General features: G+C 38.1%; 1 protein-coding gene across 1 annotated transcript; it reads left to right on the top strand.

The window, feature by feature from the left end:
* The first annotated feature begins 3,702 nt into the window (after positions 1 to 3,702).
* On the top strand, positions 3,703 to 4,644 carry LOC126079892 (olfactory receptor 5D18-like). Its single transcript, XM_049891250.1, has one exon. It carries the CDS (start codon positions 3,703 to 3,705, stop codon positions 4,642 to 4,644), a length of 942 nt encoding a protein of 313 aa, XP_049747207.1.
* Positions 4,645 to 18,535: the final 13,891 nt, after the last annotated feature.

Genomic DNA, 18,535 nt, shown 5'->3' with positions numbered 1-18,535 from the left:
GGAAAAAAACAAAAGAACATAAATTAAAATCACAAATGAAAAAAAGTGGAAAAAATTACCACATGTCACATAGAGTAGAGGAGGAAATGACAGTTCTGTAAAAAAATGGACATAAGGTTAAAGAGTCCTCACTAAGAAATACGAATAGCTCCAAAAGATGAAAAGTTGTTCAGTCTGAGTCAAAGTAGTAGAAGCACATGTGAAAACTGCTCTTAGATATCATTTCTCACCTATCAGAAGGGTTCTTAGTAATTAGTCAATTAATATTTGATAATTATGTCTCTTATAGTTACATATAAGATCGGTATGAATTGGAATCGACTAAATGGCAACTTTTTTTTTTGTAGTCACATACTGGATAACTATTGGATACTGTGGAAGTGTTCAGAAGGCTGGGGAAGATGACTTTAAAATATAAATCGCTTCTTATAAAATGTTCCTATGGTAATGCAAATTTCCTCCAGGTTTTCAAATACAGCTAAGAAAGGTAGTTAATTCTTTATCTTTTGTCCTCTAGAGAATCAGGCAACATATGGTCCCTAGGGTTTATGTCCCAAGTTTGTTAGTACAAATGTAATGTTGCATGTACTTCACTCCCATTCAGGTTTCCCAGAGGCAGGAGAGGCCTTCTCTTTGCCATTAGCAGGTTTGTTAACAATTCTAAAGAAGGAGTGATTTTAACGTCAATGTAGGATATCTAGGAAACATTATGAAGGGGGAAAACATAATTTTCAGAAGTAGAATTCTTGAGGAATATTGACCCAAAACAAAAGGTACATATCTGAACATGCAAGGAACAGGATGTGCACTCTTTATGCCAAGCTTTGTGTAGAGAACCTGGCTCATTAAAAAAAAAAAAAAAACCTAACCTATTTTTGTTGAGATGAATCTCATTCACAAAACTCCTCAGTAACAGCGCCCTGGATGACAGGTACCTGGGGCAGGGGAATAGAGGAATCGTGAGAGATTTGGAAATGTTTATTTTCTTCCTCTTGTAAATTTTTGGAGCAGTTGTCAAGGTAGAGTAGACAAGTATTTAAGCAGAATGAAATAAACTGAAATTGAATAGAATCTTTTGGAAAAAATAATCTATGAGTCGTCTATCCATCTATCTATCTATCATCTATCTATCTATCTATCTTTCATCTATCTATCTACCATCTATCTTTCAGCTATCTATCATCTGTCTACCTATCTTTCATTTATCATCTACCATCTATCTATCTATCATCTTTCTATCTATCATCTATCTATCTATCTATCTATCTATCTATCTATCTATCTATCTATCTATCTATCTATCTATCATCTATCTTTCATCTATCTATCTACCTATTTTTCATCTATCATCTACCATCTATCATCTCTCTATCTATCTATTATCTATCTATCATCTATCTATGTACCTATCTTTCATCTATCTATCTATCTATCTATCTATCTATCTATCTATCTATCTATCTATCATCTATCTTTCATCTATCTATCTACCTATTTTTCATCTATCATCTACCATCTATCATCTATCATCTCTCTATCTATCTATTATCTATCTATCTATCATCTATCTACCTATCTTTCATCTATCATCTATCTATCTATCTATCTGTCTGTCTGTCTGTCTGTCTATCTATCATCTATCTATCTATCTATCTGTCATCTATCTATCACCTATCTTTCTATGCAAACTTCCAGCTTTAATGATTACAAAGCATAAAGCAGGGAAATCAAGTGTTCCCTGAGATCAAAAGAACAATAAAATGGGAGGAAATTACAGGGAAGGAGATTTTAGCTATCTTATTTCCTGGGCTAAATGAGAGAATAAATTTGTCATCAGTTTAATATCAACATATGAGACAGAAAATCATCATTACATTAAAGACATACATTTGATTAAAATTAAGTTTTAAACACCTTAAAAATGAAATATGTTGTTAAAAATGTGATAACTAGAATGACCAGTTGTGCGATGGGTTGCATTTTGAGGTTGTCTTCAACGCTCAGGTTTTTATAGGAACAGCATGGGGCCATTGAGGGACTCAGTATAACACATGATCTGACATTTTTATTTCTGGGCCATCTGAAAATGATTTGTTGGGTTTCAGAATCAGAGAGGAACTTACCACAAATCATAGACAGAGAAAGTGTTTCCCAGTATGTTGCGACCTGAAAGGTGCTGGTCACCAATTCAAGAAATACAATAATTGTGTGTGTGTGTGTTACTGTTTTCTCATAAAATACCTTAACTGTGCCCTACTACTGAGTGTTTTTAATTCTTATACACATGTAAAAAGTAATGAGTATAAAAATGAGTATCCTAGGTGTTTTGATGGAAGAGAAGTGAATGGGAGAGACTATGGGAATGGGAATTTCTAAGTCAGAGTCTTTAGCTATTCCTGTGTGAAAACAACTCTAAATCCTTTTCTCTTGCATTTCATCTGGATGAGGCTCTCTTCTTTGTCTCTGTGGCACATAACAGTGTCAATAGAATATTTCCTATAATTTTAGAGTCTCTAGTTTGTTCAAATTTAAGGGGGTGATCATTAACAAAGGAAATATATTAGTAGATAGACTTATTAAATGGACCATTGTATGGGGTGGAGAAATGGGTGCAAGGCTGTGGATCAGAGACTGGATTTTATTTGCATGTCATTTTAAAAATCAAGGCTTCTTCTGACTGCTGTTATGCCATCTTTAGAATAAGAATGTGGGCTAGATTATGTCCATCCTCTGCTTTAGTCTTTATATTCCTCAAACAATGAGGGAGAATTGGAATTCAGAGCTCCCAGATTTGAGGAACAAAGAAATGTTGTCAACAAGTCCACTTGGAATCTCATGAGTTGAAGTGTAGAGCTGTGGTCCACAAATTTTTCAATGCCTGATTTTTGAGAATTAGATCACTGATGCTTTTTCCAAGGGTGCCTGTGGGTGGACAGGAACCTTCAGTTTTTAATTTCTAGCCAAGGGCACTACACAGTGGTAGCACACAGACAGTTAAAAAGTAATTGAGGTTTATTTTGATATCAGATTGACAGTGTGTCAGAAAGAAAAACACAGATTAAAGTATTACATAGGATTAACAATAAAAACACAAATGGGAAGTGTTAAGGCTGTCCATTCTTTAAGTCCATAACATGTACATGTTATGAACCAATTAAATGATATAATTTAGATTTTTCTGATTTTCGTTATTTACAATGAGACTGACATAATCCAGCATCAGGCCAGGCTTTTCTTCTATGAACTGATAACATTCAAGGAAAACTGAAAGTGTTATGTGAGAATTTGATTTAAAATTACCATAACCCAAAAAATAACCCAGTGCCATCGAGTCGATTCCCACTCGTAACGAACCTATAGGACAGAGTAGAACTGCCCCATAGAGTTGCCAAGGAGCACCTGGCGAATTCAAACTGCCGACACGTTGGTTAGCAGCCATAGCACTTAAACACTAAGCCACCAGGGTTTGCAAATTACCATACAATCCTTAAATTTTGAAGAAAATTTTACAGAGAGGCAATCATTTTTTAAAATTTTAGAAATTTACTGCATTTTGGTTAATAAAAACATAAATTCTGAATGAGATATGCTTTTCAGTCTTGACTAGCAGAAATTGATGAAGCTTCCTATATGTCCACTATCTTTAATTTTTTTGTTTTTTAACTTCTAGGACTGACTTTCAGATTTTGACAAACAGAAGCCATGTCATTTTCAGAGAGAAATAAAAGTGGTGTCACGTTCACCCTTTTGGGCTTCTCAGATCGCCCAGAACTGCAGGTTCCCCTCTTCTTGGTATTTATGGCCATCTACAGTGTCACTGTTGTAGGGAATCTTGGGATGATCGTAATCATCAAAATTAACCCCAAGCTGCACACCCCCATGTACTTTTTCCTCAGCCACCTCTCATTTGTGGATTTCTGCTATTCCTCCATCGTTGCTCCCAAGATGCTGGTGAACCTAGTTGTAGAAGACAGAACCATTTCATTTTTAGGATGTGTAGTGCAATTCTTTCTCTTTTGTGCCTTTGTGGTGACCGAATCATTTCTATTGGCTGTAATGGCCTATGACCGTTTTGTGGCCATTTGCAACCCTCTGCTGTACACAGTTGCCATGTCCCGGAGACTCTGTGCTATGCTGGTGGTGGGATCATATGCATGGGGAATAGTATGTTCCTTGGTGATCACATGCTCTACTTTCCAGTTATCTTTCCATGGTTTCAACACAATCAATCACTTTTTCTGTGAGTTCTCCTCGCTTCTCTCACTTTCTTGCTCTGATACTTCTCTCAGCCAGTTACTGCTTTTCATCTTTGCCACTTTTAATGAGGTGAGTACCTTACTCATAATTCTCACTTCCTATGTGTTTATCATTGTCACCATCTTGAAAATGCATTCAGCCAGTGGTCATCATAAGGCGTTTTCTACCTGTGCATCTCATCTGACAGCCATTACCATCTTCCATGGCACCATCCTCTTCCTCTACTGTGTGCCCAACTCCAAAAACTCCAGACACTCCATCAAAGTAGCCTCTGTGTTTTACACAGTGGTGATCCCCATGTTGAATCCCTTGATCTACAGTTTGAGGAATAAGGATGTCAAGAATACAGTTAGCAAGATAAAGGACATTAAATTCTTTTTCCATTGAACATATTATTTCAGTAGAATTTTCCCTAACTTTTAAATAAAGTGTGTCCAAAAAGCTTGTTTCTAAAGATATCTTTAAAAATTACAAATAACAATGCACAGTAGAAAGGATGTGGATCTTGGTTCCAAGAAACTAAACTTGGCTTTGTCTTTTAATTGTAAGAAAAAACCACAGCCTTTAATTTTTAGTTTCAAATTTTTGAAACTGTGATACCATGAGATAGCTCATAATCTGGTAGTGAAGACCAAAGGATAATATGGATATCATGTGGGACACCTGGCATTATCTGAATAAACATTCCTCTTTCCCATAAGACATGTAAAGTAAGTTCTCAATAAGTACTCCTTTTTTGCATGTTTATACACACACACGAACAAATGGAACTAAAGATAAGACATGCCTTCAAGGAATGCATAATTTAATGATAGTATTGGAGCAATAAAGAAAGTGGCTGTTGCATAAAGCCAACTATAACAATTACCCTAGAAGGCTTGGGGCAAGGAATAATTGGAATGAATTTAGAGACATTAGAAATACATCCTCATAAAAGAGTTATTATTTGAAGTTGGCGTGGAGAATGTGCAGGATTTTAGGAGACACATTTCAGTGAAGAAGGCATTTAGTTCAGGACAGACTAGAATGAACAACCTCAAGGAAATGGGAGTGTAATCTTGAGTCCACCAAGTTTTATTGAGTGAATAGTGTATGTATTTGTGTGTGCATCTGTGTGTGTATATTTGTGGTAATCTTATATACATGAATGCAAAATTGAGTAAATTTGGTCTGTAACCTGAACATGTTTTCCAAAGAGCTCCAATGTGACTGAATGATAATTTTGATAGGCTGTACTGGAGGCTTAGAAATGGATCTCAGAAAATAAGAATATGCAAAGTATAGCAATGAGTCCCTGCTGTATCTGTGTTACATGCTATTATTTTGCCTGCTCAATCATCATAAATATTATATATACTTTATTAATTTACTTTTATATATTTTTTGGAATTCGGTGCAATTACTGAGTCCTCCTCAATAGGACTCCCATCCACCATAAGAAAATCTAAAAAAATCATTTGAATTTGCCAATGTGTTCCACAGCAATATTCACTTAAACTTATTCAAAATAAAATGAAATGCAGCCTGTCATTTGTAATTAGGCATATCGGTTCTATCTTATTAACTCAGTTTTGCTTGAATAACTTGTATTTCCTTCTCTTTTCTTTCTCAATATGTCTAGATTAAATTCCAAAGAAAATAAAAACATACTGGGAGAAATGGTTTGTCAGATGTTTTAATGATGGAGAAAAAAAAAATACTTTGCTGAAAAATTTTATATGGCCTAAGAAATTACTTGCAAGAGTCATATGACTTTAAAATCTTGACCATTTTTCTAATTTTTAATTTTCATTTCTATAGTGTCACTGTCAGGCAGAATCCATTGAAAGGCAATGGGTTTTTTAATGCATTAGTGGATAAAGAATGAATTAAACATTGTAAAAGCAAATATAAAGACTGTAGAAGCATTGTCTTAGTAATTGAGTATTTAATGAGATAATGGATTTTCATTTATTTAACTTCTATTTCTCTGGGTATTTACAAATTTATCCTTCACTACATATCTGACAAATATAATTTATAATTATCTTTGGTGTTAGGAATAATTGGTATTAATCTTAAATTGAATCAATGATGGGTAATCAATCCCATTTTACAGAGAACATTCACTTTTCTCCTGTTGCGGGAAATAATAATCTTATATTGTGGTTGAAGTGACACAGCCAATTTAGCTTTTACTCTGATTAAATTGAGAGTCATACAGTTGAATTAAACTTGGCTTCATTTAAGAACCCAGCCACACTGGCAAACACCCTTTCATACAATCTCATGTTCTTATTCTCAAATTGTGACATTCCGGGCCTTTGCCTGTAAGTAGAACTTAATGTATAAGAGTCGTGTCCCCAAAATTTTTGTCCATATACCATTGAATTAGTTTTGGAACTCTATACATAGCCCAGGAATTCAACCTGACATATAAAATATTTCATCATAAGCTTAAATATCAGAGAAAAGTGTTACCTCCATTATACATCGTACTTCATTCAAACTATATGAACAAGATCATTTGAACAATCATATTTATGTTTTTCCTTCATTTCCTGAAGTCATATTTCAATTTAACTTTCCTCATAGATACTGGTATGTTATGAATCATACTCTTATATTTAATTTCTTAAAATGTTTTTAGTGTTACTGAAAGTTCTCTTTTGAGTAAGTTTATTTGATAACAATACAATAATTACACTATTGAGTTGTAATTGAATTTCAGATTTAGAAAAAAGTATTTCAAAATTGAAAAAATAGTCATTGGAAAAATTGTTTTGTTTTTTTTTTTTAAATTTTTATTAAGCTTCAAGTGAACATTTACCATTCCAATCAGTATGTCACATGTAGGTTTACATACATCTTACTCCCTTCTCCCACTTGCTCTCCCCCTATTGAGTCAGCCCTTTCAGTCTCTCGTTATGTGCCAATTTTGCCATCTTCCCTCTCTCTCTATCTTCCCATCCCCCCTCCAGTCAAGAGTTGCCATCACACTTTCCCGTGTCCACCTGATTTAATTAGCTCACTCTTCATCAGCATCTCTCTCCCCCCCCGACCAGTCCTTTTCATGCCTGATGATTTGTCTTTGGGGATGGTTCCTGTCCTGTGCCATCAGAAGTTCTGGGGAGCATTGTCTCTGGGATTCCTCTAGTCGCAATCATACCATTAGGTGTGGTCTTTTAATGAGAATTTGGGGTCTGTATCCCATTGGTCTCCTGCTCCCTCAGGAGTTGTCTGTTGTGCTCCCTGACAGGGCAGACATCGATTGTGGCCGGGCACCAACTCGTTCTTCTGGTCTCAGGATAATGTAGGTCTCTGGTTCATGTGGCCCTTTCTGTCTCTTGGGTTCTTAGTTGTCGTGTGACCTTGGTGTTCTTCCTTTGCCTTTGCTCCCGGTGGGTTGAGACCAATTAATGTATTTTAGATGGCCGCTTGTTGGCATTTAGGACCCCAGGCGCCACAATTCAAAGTGGGATGCAGAGTGTTTTCATAATAGAATTGTTTTGCCCATTGACTTAGAAGTCCCCTCAAACCAAGTTCCCCAGACCCCAGCCCCTGCTTCGTTGACCTTTGAAGCTTTCATTTTATCTCGGAAACCTCTTTACTTTTAATCCAGTCCAATTAGGCTGACCTTCCTTGTTTTGAGTGTTGTCTTTCCCTTCACCTAAAGCAGTTCCCATCTACAGATTGATCAATAAAAAGCCCTCTCCCTCCCTCCCTCCCTCCCCCCTTTGTAACCAAATAAGTATGTGTTCTTCTCCGTTTTTTCTATTTCTCAAGATCTTATAATAGTGGTCTTATACAATATTTGTCCTTTTGCAACTGACTCATTTCGCTCAGCATAATGCCTTCCAGATTCCTCCATGTTATGAAATGTTTCAGAGATTCGACACTATTCTTTATCAATGCGTAGTATTCCATTGTGTGAATATACCACAATTTATTTACCCATTCGTCCATTGATGGACATCTTGGTTGCTTCCAGCTTTTTGCTATTGTAAACAGAGCTGCAATAAACATGGGTGTGCATATATCTGTTTGTGTGAAGGCTCTTGTATCTCTAGGGTATATTCCGAGGAGTGGGATTTCTGGGTTGTATGGTAGTTCTATTTCAAACTGTTTAAGATAACGCCAGATGGATTTCCAAAGTGGTTGTACCATTTTACAATCCCACCAGCAGTGTATGAGAGTTCCAATCTCTCCACAGCCTCTCCAACATTTATTCTTTTGTGTTTTTTGGATTAATGCCAGCCTTGCTGGTGTGAGATGGAATCTCATCGTAGTTTTAATTTGCATTTCTCTAATGGCTAATGATCGAGAGCATTTTCTCATGTATCTGTTAGCTGCCTGAATATCTTCTTTAGTGAAATGTGTGTTCATATCCTTTGCCCACTTCTTGATTGGGTTGTTGTCTTTTTGTGGTTGAGTTTTGACAGAGTCATGTAGATTTTAGAGATCAGGCGCTGGTCTGAGATGTCATAGCTGAATATTCTTTCCCAGTCTGTAGGTGGTCTTTTTACTCTTTTGGTGAAGTCTTTAGATGAGCATAGGTGTTTGATTTTTAGGAGCTCCCAGTTATCTGGTTTCTCTTCAGCATTTCTGGTAATGTTTTGTATTCTGTTTATGCCTTGTATTAGGGCTCCTAGAGTAGATCCTATTTTTTCTTCCATGATTTTTATCGTTTTAGTCTTTATGTTTAGGTCTTTGATCCACTTGGAGTTAGTTTTTGTGCATGGTGTGAGGTATGGGTCCTGTTTCATTCTTTTGCAAATGGATATCCAGGTATGCCAGCACCATTTGTTAAAAAGACTATTATTTCCCCAATTGACTGACACTGGTCCTTTGTCAAATATCAGCTGCTCATACGTGGATGGATTTATATCTGGATTCTCAATTCTGTTCCATTGGTCTATGTGCCTGTTGTTGTACCAGTACCAGGCTGTTTTGACTACTGTAGCTATATAATAGGTTCTGAAATCAGGTAGGGTGAGGCCTCCCACTTTCTTCTTCTTTTTCAGTAATGTTTTGCTTATCCGGGGGTTCTTTCCTTTCCATATGAAATTAGTGATTTGTTTCTCTATTCCCTTAAAGTATGACATTGGTATTTGGATTGGAAGTGCGTTATATGTATAAATGGCTTTTGGTAGAATAGACATTTTTACTATGTTAAGTCTTCCTATCCATGAGCAGGGTATGTTTTTCCACTTAAGTGTGTCCTTTTGAATTTCTTGTAGCAGAGTTTTATAGTTTTCTTTGTATAGGTCTTTTACATCCTTGGTAAGATTTATTCCTAAGTATTTTATCTTCTTGGGGGCTACTGTGAATGGTATTGATTTGGTTATTTCCTCTTCGGTGTTCTTTTTGTTGATGTAGAGGAATCCAAGTGATTTTTGTATGTTTATTTTATATCCTGAGACTCTTCCAAACTCTTCTATTAGTTTCAGTAGTTTTCTGGAGGATTTCTTAGGGTTTTCCATGTATACGATCATGTCTTCTGCAAATAGTGATAGCTTTACTTCCTCCTTACCAATCTGGATACCCTTTATTTCTTTGTCTAGCCTAATTGCCCTGGCTAGGACTTCAAGTACGATGTTGAATAAGAGCGGTGATAAAGGGCATCCTTGTCTGGTTCCCGTTCTCAAGGGAAATGCTTTCAGGTTCTCTCCATTTAGAGTGATATTGGCCGTTGGCTTTGCATAGATGCCCTTTATTATGTTGAGGAATTTTCCTTCAATTCCTATTTTGGTTAGAGTTTTTATCATAAATGGGTGTTGAACTTTGTCAAATGCCTTTTCTGCATCTATTGATAAGATCATGTGGTTTTTATCTTTAGTTTTATTTATGCGATGGATTACATTAATGGTTTTTCTGATATTAAACCAGCCTTGCATACCTGGTATAAATCCCACTTGATCAGGGTGTATTATTTTTTTGATGTGTTGTTGGATTCTATTGGCTAGAATTTTGTTGAGGATTTTTGCATCTATGTTCATGAGGGATATAGGTCTGTAGTTTTCTTTTTTTGTAATGGCTTTACCTGGTTTTGGTATCAGGGAGATGGTAGCTTCATAGAATGAGTTGGGTAGTATTCCGTCTTTTTCTATACTTTGAAATACCTTCAATAGTAATGGTGTTAAGTCTTCTCTGAAGGTTTGGTAGAACTCTGCAGTGAAGCCATCTGGGCCAGGACTTTTTCTTTTTGGGAGTCTTTTGATTACCGTTTCAATCTCTTTTTTTGTTATGGGTCTATTTAGTTGTTCTACTTCTGACATACTTCTGAATGTGTTAGTTTAGGTAAGTAGTATTGTTCCAAGAATTTATCCATTTCTTCTAGGTTTTCAAATTTGTTAGAGTACAATTTTATGTAGTAATCTGATATGATTCTTTTGATTTCATTTGGTTCTGTTGTGATGTGGTCCTTCTCGTTTCTTATTCGGGTTATTAGTTTCCTTTCCTGTTTTTCTTTAGTCAGTCTAGCCAGTGGTTTATCAATTTTGTTAATTTTTTCAAAGAACCAGCTTTTGGCTTTGTTAATTCTTTCAATTGTTTTTCTGTTCTCTAATTCATTTAGTTCAGCTCTAATTTTTATTATTTGTTTTCTTCGGGTGCCTGATGGATTCTTTTGTTGCTCACTTTCTATTTGTGCAAGTTGTAGGGTCAGTTCTCTGATTTGGGCTCTTTCTTCTTTTTGTATGTGTGCATTTATCGATATAAATTGGCCTCTGAGCACTGCTTTTGCTGTGTCCCAGAGGTTTTGATAGGAAGTATTTTCATTCTCGTTGCTTTCTAAGAATTTCCTTATTCCCTCCTTGATGTCTTCTATAACCCAGTCTTTTTTCAGGAGGGTATTGTTCATTTTCCAAGTATTTGATTTCTTTTCCCTAGTTTTTCTGTTATTGATTTCTAGCTTCATTGCCTTGTGGTCTGAGAAGATGCTTTGTAATATTTCGATGTTTTGGATTCTGGAAAGATTTGTTTTATGACCTAATATGTGGTCTATTCTAGAGAATGTTCCATGTGTGCTAGAAAAAAAAAGTATATTTTGCAGCAGTTGGGTGAAGAGTTCTGTATAAGTCAATGAGGTCAAGTTGGTTGATTGCTGTAAGTAGGTCTTCCGTGTCTCTATTGAGCTTCTTACTGGATGTCCTGTCCTTCTCCGAAAGTGGTGTGTTGAAGTCTCCTACTATATATGTGGAGGTGTCTATCTCACTTTTCAATTCTGTTAAAATTTGATTTATGTATCTTGCAGCCCTGTCATTAGGTGCGTAAATATTTAATATGGTTATGTCTTCCTGATCAATTGTCCCTTTTATCATTATATAGTGTCCTTCTTTATCCTTTGTGGCAGATTTAAGTCTAAAGTCTATTTTGTCAGAAATTAATATTGCTACTCCTCTTCTTTTTTGCTTATTGTTTGCTTGATATATTTTTTTCCATCCTTTGAGTTTTAGTTTGTTTGTGTCTCTAAGGCTAATGTGTGTCTCTTGTAGGCAGCATATAGATGGATCGTGTTTTTTTATCCAGTCCGTGACTCTCTGTCTCTTTATTGGTGCATTTAGTCCATTTACATTCAGCGTAATTATAGATAAATAAGTTTTTAGTGCTGTCATTTTGATGCCTTTTCATGTGTGTTGTTGGCCATTTCATTTTTCCACATGCTTTTTTGTGCTGAGACGTTTTTCTTAGTAGCTTGTGAGATCCTCATTTTCATAATGTTTAACTTTGTGTTTATTGAGTCGTTACGTTTTTCTTGGCTTTTTTCTTGAGTTATGGGATTGATATTCCTTTTTGTGGTTACCTTTTTATTTACCCCTATTTTTCTAAGTAAAAACCTAACTTGTATCCTTCTATTTCGCCTTGTATCACTCTCCATCTGGCAGTTCAATACCTCCTATATTTAGTCCCTCTTTTTGATTATTTTGATCATTTATCTATTGATTTCCATGATTTCCTGTTATGTGTATTATTTTGTTTATTTATTTATTTTTTAGAATTAGTCTTAATTTGTTTGTTTTTGTGCTTTCCCTATTTGAGTTGCGTTGATATCAGGACGTTCTGTTTTGTGACCTTGTATTGTGCTGGTATCTGATATTATTGGTCATCCGGCCAAACAATCTCCTTTAGCATTTCTTGCAGTCTTGGTTTAGTTTTTGCAAATTCTCTAAACTTGTGTTTATCTGTAAATATCTTAATTTCTCTTTCATATTTCAGAGAGAGTTTTGCTGGATATATGATCCTTGGTTGGCAGTTTTTCTCCTTCAGTGCTCTGTATACGTCGTCCCATTCCCTTCTTGCCTGCATGGTTTCTGCTGAGTAGTCTGAACTTATTCTTATTGATTCTCCCTTGAAGGAAACCTTTCTTTTCTCCCTGGCTGCTTTTAAAATTTTCTGTTTGTCTTTGGTTTTGGCAAGTTTGAGGATAATATGTCTTGGTGTTTTTCTTTTTGGATCAATCTTAAATGGGGTTCGATGAGCATCTTGGATAGATATCCTTTCGTCTTTCATGATGTCAGGGAAGTTTTGTGTCAGGATTTCTTCAACTATTTTCTCTGTGTTTTCTGTCCCCCCTCCCTGTTCTGGGACTCCAATCACTCGCAAGTTATCCTTCTTGATAGAGTCCCACATGATTCTTAGGGTTTCTTCATTTTTTTTAATTCTTTTATCTGATTTTTTTTCAGCTATGTTGGTGTTGTTTCCCTGGTCCTCCAGAAGTCCCAGTCTACATTCTAATTGCTCGAGTCTGCTCTTCTGACTTTCTATTGCGTTGTCGAATTCTGTAATTTTATTGTTAATCTTTTGGATTTCTACATGCTGTCTCTCTATGGATTCTTGCAACTTGTTAATTTTTCCACTATGTTCTTGAATAATCTTTTTGAGTTCTTCAACAGTTTTATCAGTGTGTTCCTTGGCTTTTTCTGCATTTATCCTAATTTCATTTGTGATATCTTTCAGCATTCTGTAAATTAGTTTTTTATATTCTGTATCCGATAATTCCAGGATTGTATCTTCATTTGGGAAAGATTTTGATTCTTTTGTTTGGGGGGTTGGAGAAGCTGTCATGGTCTGTTTCTTTATGTGGTTTGATATGGACTGCTGTCTCCGAGCCATCACTGGGAAACTAGATTTTCCAAGTAGTCGGCTAAAAAAAAATGCAGTCAGATCCCTATCTGAATTCTCCCTCTGGCTCCGGGTATTCGGATGTTAATGGGGCCGCCTGGGGAGGGTGGGGGAGGGATCTGAGAGCTAGGAGTGTAGCACCACAGAATATAGAGCTGAACACCACGTTCACGCTCCGCCCCCGTTCGCCAAAATCCGGGCTGGACGGGTCCCTGGCTAGGACACTGCTTTCCTTGCTCGGAAACCAGTCACTTCCTCCTGGGGTCTTCCTCCGGTGCGCGGCACCGCTCGTGGGCACTGGGTGGGCGTTTCCCGCACGATCGGGTGGGCCCGCCCCCAGGGTCTATTCAGGCGATTATAATTGGGTCCCGCGGTCATGCCCCGCCCGTGCACGCGCCCAAATCCCAGCGGGATGACGTCTGGGTTGAGACGCTGCTTTCCCCGTTGCGGAACCAGTCACTTCCTCCCGGGGACTTCTCCTTCCGGTGCGCCACACCTCTCGCGTGAACTGGGTTGGCGTCACCTGCACGGCCAGGTGGGCCCGCCCCCTGGGTCAATTCAGGGTAATAAAAATGGACCCCGCACTCACGCCCCGCCCGCGCGCGCGCACATGCGCGTGCGCCCAGATCCCAGCGGAATGGCTCCCTGTCTGGGATGCTGCTTTCCCTGCTTTAAGACCGGACACTTCCGGGGATTTCTCCCTCTGGTGTGTGTCCTCCCGCACGAACGTGTGGGCCCCGCCCTGGGGTCACTTTTGGGAAATATAGTTGACCCCCCCCACTCGCGCCCCGTCGGCTTCTCGCCTAACTCCCGGCGGGATGGCACCCCAGCTGGGACGCTGTTCTCCCCCCTCCCAGATCAGTCACTGCCTCCCGGGTGCTTCTCCCTCCGGCTGCGCCTCTACGCCGCCCGTGCCAACCTGCTAGACTTCCTCCCGGGATGGGTTCGGGGGGGAAGGGGTGGGCCCCCTTTCTGTGCCATCTGCCCCCCTGGGCTCTGTCCCAGATTGGGCTCCGAAGGTCACCTGCCTGGTACGCTGGCTCCTGGTTCTGAAAACAGTCGCTGTCTGCCTGTATTTGTTCGTTTTCCATCTCTAAGTCTGTGCTTGTTGTTCAGAGTTCGTAGATTGTTATGTATGTGATCGATTCCCTTGTTTTTCCGAGTCTTTGTTGCAGGAGGGATCCGCGGTAGCGTCCACCTAGTCCGCCATCTTGGCCCCGCTCGGAAAAATTGTTTTTATCAGGAGAATACTTTGGGATTTTAATTTAGATTTATTAGTGTATCCATGGAAGAATAATACAGTGCAGAAGCCCATAAATTCAATGTCAATTCTATTTCTATTTTTTAAGACTTGAAAATGCTGAGATTATTTGGTGATATTAAAAGTAAACTAGAGTAGGTGGAGCCAAGATGGCGGAATGGACAGATGCTTCTGGTGAGCCTCTTTACAACAATGACCTGAAAAAACAAGTGAAACGTGTACATTTGTGACAATCTGGGATCCCTGAGCTTCAAAGTTAAGGTTAGAAAATGAACTGAGAGGCAGGGGGAAGAAGAGACCGTTTAGAAGAAGACTGGAGTTACCAGACCTGAATCGCAAGGAGCCCTCAGGCACCATTCCCGGAGTGGCAGTGGCAGTGGGCTGGTACTAGCATTTGGCCACAGTTTCCTCAGGGAGAAGCAGCCAGCCACACTGCCTACTCACATCTCTGAAGCCAGAGGCAAATGGTGACCTCAGCAAAACTAAGCACTTGCGTATATTTGACTGTGTCCCACCCCCAAGGTGCCTTCAGCAGCTGAATTCCCTGGGCCTGAGACAGGCCCTGTTGAGCACCTAGAGCCATCCTCCCAGCCTTGGAGAAGGAAAAAATTTGCAATTGGGGGAAAAGATAATTTGCTTCCTCCATTAATGGGGGGAGCTCAGGACAGAAGAAGCTCCTGACCGGGCATAAATGGTTCGTGGATTTTGAGCACCTTTCCCTTCTACATGGACCTGTGTGGGCCTATTTCTGGAGAATAGGCCCTTTTTGGAAGACTTTAACCATTTCAGCTGGGTGGTGGAGAGGTGGGTGTTTGATATTTGACATTGCTTTGCCTGTTGAACAAGCTCCTCACCTACCCACATCAGGGACCTAAGGACTGGTAACTCCACTTAGGAAACCCAGCCACCCAAGACAGGGCTTCAAAGATAACTGCTACCTCCCAGTCCTTACAACCAAAAACTTTGGGTGCCCATGGTCCATCTGCAGAACCCAGCCAGCTGCCCACTCTAGGGGACAGGGACACGTTTTCCCCAGACACACTTGTGGGTTGGTTCTCAGCCCCATGCCTTGTTCAGAGCGTGACACCCTGCTGCAATCAGACACCAGTATATATGCCAATCACCCCTGCCCCTCTGAGACTGTAGGACAGAGCCTGTACCATACACTTGATGATCAGCTACCTGGAAACCTGAGCTGAATTCATACAAGAAAACTGAATGGACTCCTAGATTGATATACCTGATAACAGCTCTAGCCATCTGAGGACAGGATATCAGAGCTCCAAAGGTAAAAAAAAAACAAGCTAGCTCACTCAAGCAACCCATAGGAATATACCAAAACAAAACAAAGCAAGAAGCTATGACACAGTAAGCAAGCATAAACTAATACAATAACTTATAGATGGCTCGAAGACAACAGTCAATATCAAGTCACATAAAGAAATAGACCATGATCAACTCATCAGGCTCTCAAAACAAAGAAACCAGGGATCTTCTAGGTGAAAGTGCATTCCTGGAATTACCAGATGCAGAATACAGAAGCTTAATATACAGAAGCCTTCAAGACTTCGGAAGGAAATGAGGCAATACACAGAACAAGTCAGGGAACACACAGATAAAGCAATTGAAGAAATTAGAAAGATTATTCAGGAGCATAATGAAAGTTTAATGAGCTGAAAAAATCCATAAACAGACAGCAATCAGAAATTCTGAAGATTAACAATAAAATTACAAAGGTAGACAACTCAATAGAAAGTCAGAGGGGCAGAATTGAGGAAGTAGAAGCTAGCATTTTCAAACTCAAAGATAAATCACTTGGAACTAAAATATTTGAAGAAAAATCAGATAAAAGAATGAAAAAAGTGAAGAAACCTTAAGAATCAGAAGGGACTCTATCAAGAAAAATAACCTACGAGTGATTGGAATACCAGAACAGGAAGGGATAACAGAAAATACAGAGAGAATTGTTGAAGATTTGTTGGCAGCAATCTTCCCTAATATCGTGAAAGATGAGAAGATATCTATCCAAGATGTTCATCAAACTCCACCTAAGGTAGATCTTAAAAGAAAGTCATGAAGACATGTTATAACCAAACTTGCCAGAACCAAGAATAAAGAGAAAATTATAAGAGCAGCGAGGGATAAACGAAAAGTCAGCTACAGAGGAGAGCCAATAAAAATAAGTTTGGACTCCTTGGCAAAAACCATTCAGGCAAGAAGGCAATGGGATGACTTATTTAAAAAATTGAAGGAAAGGAGTTGCCTGCCAAGAATTGTATATCCAGTGAAACTGTCTCTTAAATATGAAGGTGAAATTAAGACATTTCCGATAAACATAAGTTTAGGGAAATCGTAAAAAACAAACAAAAACTATAAGAAATACTAAAGGGAGTTCTTTGGTTAGAAAATCAATAATATCGGGTATCAACCCAAGACCAGAAGAACACTGGGCAGAGCAAACAGAGTCAACCCAGACAGGGTAATCACAAATAATAAATCAAGATTAAAAGAACACTAAAAACAGGGAAACAGATGTTATTATGTAAAAGAAGACAACATTAAAACAATAAAGAGGGCTTAGAAATACAGTCATAGATCTTCCATATAGACAGGAAGACAAGGCCATACAAAGAAATAAAATTTGGGCTTAAATTTAGAAAAATAGGAGTAAATAATAAGGTAATCACAAAGGAGACAAACTATCCTACACATCAAAATAAAATACAGGAAAAAAATAGAGACTGAGCAGAAACAAAATTAACAACAAATATCAGGAAAGGACAATATATAAAGATAATCAACTCAGCACATAAAATTAAGTGGGAAAAAGAAACTGTCAACACACACAAAAAAGGCATTAAAATAATAGCACTAAATTCATACCTATCCATAATTGCCCTGACTGTAAATGCACTAAATGCACCAATTAAGAGACAGAGTGGGAGAATGGATTAAAAAACAAGATCCGTCAATATGCTGCCTACGAGAGACACACCTTAGATTCAGAGCTAAACAAACTAAAACTCAAACCATGGAAAAAAATATATCAAGCAAACAACAATCAAAAAAGAGCAGGAGTGGCAATATTAATTTCTGACAAAATAGGCTTTAATGTTAAGTCTATCACAAAGGATAAGGAAGGACACTACATAATGATTAAAGGGACAATACACCAAGAAGGTATAACTATATGAAATATTTATGCACCCAATGACAGGGCTGCAAGATACATAAAGCAAACTCTATCAGCATTGAAAAGTGAGATAGACAGCTCCACAATAACAGTAGGAGACTTCAACACACCACTTTCAATGAAGGACAGGACATCCACAAAGAAGCTGAATAAAGACACGGAAGATCTAAATACCACAGTCAACCAACTTGACCTCATTAACATATACAGAACACTCCACCCAACAGCAACCAACTATACTTTCTTCTCTAGCGCACATGGAACATTCTCTAGAATAGACCACATATTAGGTCATAAAGCAAGCCTTAGCAGAATCCAAAACATTGAAATATTACAAAGCATCTTCTCTGACCATAAGGACATAAAAGTGGAAATCAATAACAGGAAAAGCAGGAAAAAGAAATCAAACACTTGGAAACTGAACAATACACTGCTCAAAAAAGAGTGGGTTATAGAAGACATTGAGGATGAAATAAAAAAAAATTCATAGAATCCAATGAGAATGAAAACACTTCCGATCAGAAACTTTGGGACACAGCAAAAGCAGTGCTCAGAGGCCAATTTCTTTCAATAAATGCACACATACAAAAAGTAGAAAGGGTCAGAATCAAAGAATTATCCCTACAACTTGAACAAATAGAAAGAGAGCAACAAAGGCAATCCACGGGCGCCAGACGAAAGCAAATAATGAAAATTAAAGCTGAACTAAACGAAATAGAAAA

This window comes from Elephas maximus, chromosome 7 (genome assembly GCF_024166365.1).
Source record: "Elephas maximus indicus isolate mEleMax1 chromosome 7, mEleMax1 primary haplotype, whole genome shotgun sequence".
NCBI lineage: Eukaryota > Metazoa > Chordata > Mammalia > Proboscidea > Elephantidae > Elephas > Elephas maximus.
This window is presented reverse-complemented; position numbering and strand designations above follow the sequence as displayed.